The sequence below is a fragment of the Lipotes vexillifer genome, unplaced genomic scaffold, assembly GCF_000442215.2.
Source record: "Lipotes vexillifer unplaced genomic scaffold, Lipotes_vexillifer_v1.1 scaffold541, whole genome shotgun sequence".
NCBI lineage: Eukaryota > Metazoa > Chordata > Mammalia > Artiodactyla > Lipotidae > Lipotes > Lipotes vexillifer.
Window position 1 is genome coordinate 442,513 of NW_006771814.1, and position 7,436 is coordinate 449,948.

General features: G+C 39.2%; 1 protein-coding gene across 1 annotated transcript in view; it reads right to left on the bottom strand.

The window, feature by feature from the left end:
- The window catches only part of STAT3 (signal transducer and activator of transcription 3), an 18,236-nt gene that overhangs the window by 7,064 nt on the left and 3,736 nt on the right, over positions 1 to 7,436 (bottom strand). The window contains exons 6-11 of the mRNA XM_007447192.1: positions 7,323 to 7,415; positions 6,384 to 6,443; positions 2,977 to 3,006; positions 2,781 to 2,874; positions 2,628 to 2,675; positions 605 to 688 (exon numbers count right to left, since the gene is read on the bottom strand). Of these exons, the coding sequence (XP_007447254.1) occupies positions 605 to 688; positions 2,628 to 2,675; positions 2,781 to 2,874; positions 2,977 to 3,006; positions 6,384 to 6,443; positions 7,323 to 7,415 (409 nt within the window). The remainder of the gene's footprint in view (positions 1 to 604; positions 689 to 2,627; positions 2,676 to 2,780; positions 2,875 to 2,976; positions 3,007 to 6,383; positions 6,444 to 7,322; positions 7,416 to 7,436) is intronic.

The following is a 7,436-nucleotide window of genomic DNA, read 5'->3' on the forward strand; positions in this document are numbered from 1 at the left end:
GAGCGGGGCTGGCTCAGCTCAACACCCAGAGTGGAAAGAATGCCGAACTCGGCGGCTGTCTGAACATCACCAGGAACTTGTAAAGCTAACTTGCTCACGGTGGACTCACAGTCCATGGGTTCCCCATTTAAAACACCTGCAAGGCATCCTCCACGAATCAAAGCTGTACCTGCCCATTAAACAGAGAGGTCCCAGGGATCAAAGACTAGGGTTCCTGCTTTTCCGGTGTATCTTTAATTTAAAGATCAAGAAAGTTGGGGAAAGAGCATCTAAATGCCATGACTGTCTGTATACTAAAGACATTAGTTGTTGAAAGACTGTTTTGCCCAAACTTTATAAAGTCAGCTATGATCAATGTCTAAATATGAGTTTTTATATCAAGTTTGCTGAAAGCTGAGTAGACATGTATCTTCTAAGCACTCAGGCAAGACTTTACTCTCAGGTGGGATACTAAAGATTTTGGGGAGGAAGAGAAGCAAAAGTAAACACAGTGCTTAGCAAAGAGTCACCATTCCAGCCTCTGGAGTAAAAAAATCAACTAGAAGAAGTCTTGTCCTGAATTACCACTGCGTGCAGCCCTACCCAGTTCTGTCACAGAACTCACCTCTAGGTCAATCTTGAGGCCTTGGTGATACACCTCAGTCTCGAAGGTGATCAGGTGCAGCTCTTCAGTCACAATCAGGGAGGCCTACAAGAAGAAGGACGCTATTCCTCAGAGAGGATGGTATTCAGTCCTGACGCCACCACTACACCATCCAGAAGGGCAGTCCACCAGGTGGCCACAGACACAACTGGAGCACATGGTCTCTTCAACACTATCACTCTCCAGTGCTATGGTCCTCAACCTGACCTCCTACTAGCTTTATTATGATACTAAGGAGATCCAATAGGTTATGTATAAAATGGGTAAGGCACAAAGAATGACAAAACAGTGAACACTTGTGTACCCACCACCCAGTTTAAGGGAAAGACCATCACTACTGAGATTCTCTGGGCACCCTTCCCAACCCCATCCATCCCTGTGCCTCCTCCCTCAGAATTAATGGCTATTTTGTCTTTTGAGTTCATCATTTCCTAGCTCTTCTTTATAGTTTTACCAAATTTATACCTCTAAACAATGTATGTGTGGTTTAGTTTGTTTAGTTCCATCTTATACATATGGAATCACACCCTGTGTATTTTGTGACTTGCTTTTCACATCCATGTAGCTGTGTGCACCTGCAATTTCTCCATTTTCACAGCCGTATAGTATTCCATCACCTGACTATACTGCAGATCATTTATCCACTCTAGTGCTGATGGCATTTGGTTTGTATTTAGGGCTTACAATCAGGCTGCTCTGACATTTTGTACGTATCTCCTGCTACCTATGTGCAAAGATTCCTCTATTGTTAAATCCTGGGAGTGGCACTGTTGGTTTACAGGGTATGTTCATTTTTATAATGCCCAATTGTTTTCCAAAGTGACTGTAACAATTTATACTCCCACCAGCAATACAGCGACATTATTTTGAATGAGAATTGCCAATGAATTATTAGAAGTTCCAATTCATATTTAAAATGCTTTTTCTAATTACAAAAGTAATACACATTCAGTTTAAATGCAAATGTTACAGAGATAGTACAGAGTAGCCTTGGATAAGAACAGCAGCACTGTTTGGTAGATATTCCTCTAGAATTTTGTAATGCAGACATGAATAGACAAAATACAGTGTAAGTTTTTTTAAACAAATATACTAATATACTACTCAAATTATTTTGCATCTTTTTTTCTTAAATAAATATGCCACATACATTTTCCTGTATCATTGCATACCTCACTTTTTAACTGCTGTCAAGTATTATAAATTCAATCTTTTTTTTTTTTTTTTTCAAAAGGCCTGCTACGTTCTAGAGAAGAGGGTAAGAATAGCTCAGGGGACAAATATCAGAAAAAGAATAGGGTGTCACAGTTTTATAAAAAAATATTTAAAACTAGTTTTTGGTCACATTTACCTTTTTTTTTTAAGTTTATTCTTTTTTTTTTCTATTTTGGCCATGCCACGTGACTTATGGGATCTTAGTTCCTCAACTAGGGATCAAACCCAGGCCCATGGCAGTGAAAGCCCTGATTGTTAACCACTGGACCGCCAGGAAAGTCCCTTAAGTTTATTCCTAACACTAAGAGTCCAATAATCTGAATAAATAGGAGGCAGAGAAGAAATAAGGGGATTCGTATTGCTTTGTTCTTTTTCTTTTGGTAAAATGTTTAATTCGGATTTGTTGAAACCTTCCATCCCACCTCAGTGACCAAAACAGGTCACCAAAAGCTGAGCCAAGCCATGTCAGCGCACAGAAGTTGGAAGGGGAATTTGGAAAGCCCCAGGCAAGGTGGAAGGCTTCTTTTCCACTACATGGGTGTGGGCAAGGGGCTTTCCACTCCTTAATGATGAGCTAACTCCCCGGACAATCAAGGAAATGCTCCGAGCCAGAGTACTCCAAGGCATGAGTGACTTCTGATGTGTCATGTTGGCCTGTGGTGACTGCAGCTGGTCAGGTGTCCTACTTCTGGGCAGTAAGAAGGCTCTTTTTCTCTCCTGCTCAAAGAAAACCCACCTATAGTTGGCTTTCATCCCCAACAAAACTTACGTCGCAGTTGGCTCGGCCCCCGTTACCACATCTCTGCTCTCTCAGGGTCTGTAAGAAAAGCAAAGAGCATCCCCTGTCACCTGAGGCTCTCCCCTAACCACTCCCCCTGCCAGAGGCCCTGGGAGAAGGTGAGTCCAGGCTTCTCCCGTGTACCAAGTGTTTGAACTCTGCGGAGAGGCTGCCGTTGTTAGACTCTTCCATGTTCATCACTTTCGTGTTTGTGCCCAGGATGTTAAATTTCCGGGATCTGAATCACAGGAGAAAAAAACCAACCACATAGGTGAGCGAGTGGTCAGAGGACAAAGTTAGATTAAACGGGAACACAAGGAAGCCTCCAGGCTGAACTTACCCTCTGAGAGCTGCAACATCCCCGGAGTCTCTGTTAAGAACACAAACCAGTGGTAATAAAAAAGGCCCTGAGTTTCTTCAAAAGACTACTTTGAACACCTATAATTGATTCTGATGGAAAAACTGCTGTTCTCCTGGGGATTCCTGTAAATGACTCAATTACATTTTATATGTGAAATTAACAATCCTATACATGCTGAAGTCGCAGACACAGCTGGTTGCCTACCCAGACTCCACTCCCCTCTTCCTAACAGAACCTTGACTCTGTCAAGTATCTTTCCCACCCCTGCCTCCAGGGGATCCTGACCATTAAGCTCACCAGAATAGAGCATGCCCACAGTGCAGCAGTCCAGGGCTGAGGACAGGACCTTTACTGTCTCAATCAGATTGGGAAGGATTCTCTCTCAGGCTGTACTTACATTTCCACAGCTTCAGCTGAACATGAGCAAGGAGGCATGTGGCCTTAACTACCACAAGCAACCATGCAGCAACCCAGAAGGGAACCCTAGAATGCCAGTGACACTTATGGTGGCAGAGAAGAGAGACGGAAGATTCTGGGTCCTTGATGACATCAATTGAGTCACTGATCTCACCGTCAGAAACCTGTTCTAACTTTGCATTTCTAGTTAAACTGGGTTGCAAATTTCCTTATTATTTAAGCCACACTGGGTTTTCTGTAGAGGGTTACTGTTACCTGTAACTCAGAGCAAGCCATTGATATAGCTGGAAATATTCTTCCCAGTGTGTTCCCTGTGTTTTTGAATATTTCGTTTTTTATATAGTCACCATTTCTCAGTGTTTTCTTTTCTTTTTAAAATTATTTTAGTTCTGTTTAAAAAGTCCTTCTCCATTGCTATATACTCACATACTTTTAGAAAAACAGCTACTATTTATTAAACAGTACATTCTGTGGGAGTTTACAGATTAAAATGGATCAACTTTTAAACCATTCAAACGATACCTTTCTATATACCACATTTTATTTTATATTTATTTATTTATCTATTTTGGCCATGCAGCTTGTGGGACCTTACTTCCCTGACCAGAGATTGAACCCAGGCCCTCGGCAGTGAAAGCTCAGAGTCTTAACCACTGGACTGCCAGGGAATTCCCCATATATCACATTTGAGAACTTAAAGTCCTCGTTATCAGAAAATTTTCCCTCATGTCTAGCCTATATTTACTTTTTTTCCACATTCTTTTTTTTTGTATACCTTTGATGTAATTGATAAATGATAAACTGCATATATAAAATGCACAATTTGATGAGGTTTGATATATGTATACTATACACACCTGTGACATCAGCCCAATCAAGATAATGAACATATCCAGCAACCCCAAGTTTCCCCACGCCCTTATGTGACCCATTCCCCAATCCCACACTCCACCCACCCCTGTCCCCAGGCAACCAATGATCTGCTCTCAGTCATGATAGATTCATTCGCACTTCTAGAATTTTATATAAATGACAACATAAAGTATGTACTGTTTTTTTCTTGGTCTGGCTTCTCTCATTCAGTGTATTAATTTGGAGATTTATCCTTGTGTTGTGGGTATCAATAGTTCATTCCTTTTTGTTGGTGAATAATATTCCGTTGCATGGATATACCACCAACTGTTTATTCACCTGTTGATGGACACTCGTCTATTAATGAAGATTCCTGTACAACCCTTTGTGTGGACATATGCTTTCATTTCTCTTGGGTAAATACCTAGGAGTGGAATGGTTAGGTCATAGGGTAGGTGCATGTTTAACTTTTTAGGAAACTGCCAAATTGTTTTCCAAAAGTGGTTGCCATTTTTACCACCATTATATTATATATTTGCCTATGCTTTTAAGATGTACCTAGAATTTATTCTGATGGACAGTGAAAAGTTTAACTTCTTACTCAAATCCCCCCAATACCAAGTTTCCCTAAGACGACTTACTGAATAATCCACGCTTCCCTCGCCAATTTAAGATATCAATTAAAATATATATTAATTCCTTATACAAACCTGAAGTCTATTTTTGGACTTTAGATTTTGCTTCAATGATCAGTTTATTCCTGCCCTGGTAACACACTCATTTAGCAACTGAAACTTTGTGATACATTTTAATATTGGGCAAGGCAGCTTCCCATACCACCCCCCATAATTTTTATTTGTTAAAAAAATTCTTTTGGAAAGTGAATAGCAAAAGAACCACCATTCTGGTGGTTGTCAGGAGCTGGAGGGAGAGGGAAATGGGGATTTGTTCTTCAATGGATATAGAGTTTCAGTTTTATAAGATGAAAAAGTTCTGGAGATCTGTTGCACAACAATGTCCATATACTCAACACTGCTGAACTGTACCCTTACAAACGGTTGATATCAACTATACATCAATAAAAAAAGAAAAAGAAAAAAAAGAAAACAGAAAAAATATGAGGTAAATTTGAACAGTAACTGGCTATTTGATGATATTAAAGAAGTATTTGGGGCAAGATTTTAAATTGCTAAGATGGTAAATTTTATGTTTATCACAATTAAAAATAAATCCTTTTTAAAAACTATCTCTGCTTATTTTTTTCATCTAAGATATAACTTGAAAAGCAAGTCAAGAGTTTTTAAAAATCCTATTCACGTTTTGGTTGGTTCTATATTAACTGGGAAGAATCAACATCTTTATAATAAAATTAAAAGTCTTCAATCCAGAGGTATGACTTATTGCCTCACTTTTTAAGTCACTTCCTCACTAAACTTTCACAGTGTTCTTCAAGTAGGTCTTAAATATTTCTGTTAAGTTTATCACCATATATTTTTTATTTTTGTTGCTTATTGTGAGATCATTTTTCTATTATAATTTCTAACTGGTTGATGCTAATTTATGGTTAAAGTAATCAATTTTTGCTTATTTATTTATTAAACTTACCACTTTCCTCAAGTCCCTAATTTCATTAGTAACTATTTTCCAATTCATTTTCATGAAATTTCCAGATAAACAATTATATCACCTACATTTTCTCTTTTTTAATCTTTTCAGAGGGTAAGTGCATTTTAATTTTTTAAAGGTACTGTCAAATTCTGAAGAGGATTCCATTATGTGGTAAAGTGTGAAACAGCAACAAAAATCAATTTTCCCATATACTCTCAGTTTTATATAATATGCATACATTACATTTATAAGTAAAAAAATGAATAAAGAAAAAGAGGAACTCGAGGTCACGATAGCAATCGCAACTCAAATCTGTACCGCCAGCTTCGTGGTTTTGTTCAGGCACATAAATGACAATGCACAGCAAGGCTTTTGAAAACTTTTTAAAGAAACGAAGATCTCTGAACGAAGATAAAGCCTCTAAGTTCACATGATGTCTGTAAAAGTTCCCATTTCTCTGTCCCTCATTTGAAAAAAAGAAAAAAAGAGCTAAGATAAGGAGTACTTACTTGTCAATGCACACTTTAATTTTAAGCTGATAATTTAGCTCAGGAAATTTGACCAGCAATCTATTTCAAAAAAAAAAGAAAGAAAGAAAGAAAAAAAAAGTTTCAAAGCAAAGCAAAAACATCCAATTAAAAAAAAAAGTCACTAGGCGCCCCCCCAGCAACTTCTAGTTGCAGTAATATAAAATTCGTTAACTCTTCAATTCTAAAGAGGTAAAGTCATAATCCCAAATTCCTCTTCCCACGGGTGCTGGGTTTGACCTTAAGTCAAGCATCAGGCCAAAAGGGACTGAAAGAAAGCCTAAGAACTAAGAACTTAGATAAGTTGTGAGAGATTCACCAAAGGATAATGAAAGCCATTTCATGAAAAATATTACAGGAATACATGCTCTGCAGGTGGTATTCTTTCTATTAAACCTGAAACCTAACACCATACTACCTTTCTGAGGAGGGAAATTTCACTGCAGGAGGGCAAACCCCAGCTTACCTGTTCTGACTTGAATGTGAAAGTAACACTCCACCTGCAGGCCCCTCACCCATCTGCCCTGTGGCCTCTTAGCTTCTATTATCACTAAGCTTTATTCTTTCCCTTAAAATCCTCAGGGAAAAGTAGGCTCAAAGAACAAAAAATAACTGGCATTATTCTGCCCCCTTTGCAGGAGAGATGGAGATTCTATGGCTTAAGACTTTAGGCCTGGAATCTTAGGAATACAATGGGCCTGAATCATAAGAATATGCCCAGGTAACCTCAAAAAGATTACCGTTCTTTAGCTTTTGACAGGAGAATCAAAGAGCAAGCTGGTATTATGCCAACAAATTCCATACCCATCAGAGTACTGCCTGCAACGCGGATACAGAACAACCCTGGCCACCAACCCTGTTCTGGCCCTGAGAGTGACCCTTGATACAATATCTGCCAGAAGTGGAGGTTCCGTGGCCCACCTGACTTTAGTTGTAAACTGGACACCAGTCTTGATGACTAATGGCCGGTCGGGATGCATAGGCATGCAGGGCTGCCGCTCTACCACGAAGGCACTGGAAGGGGAAGAGAAGGGG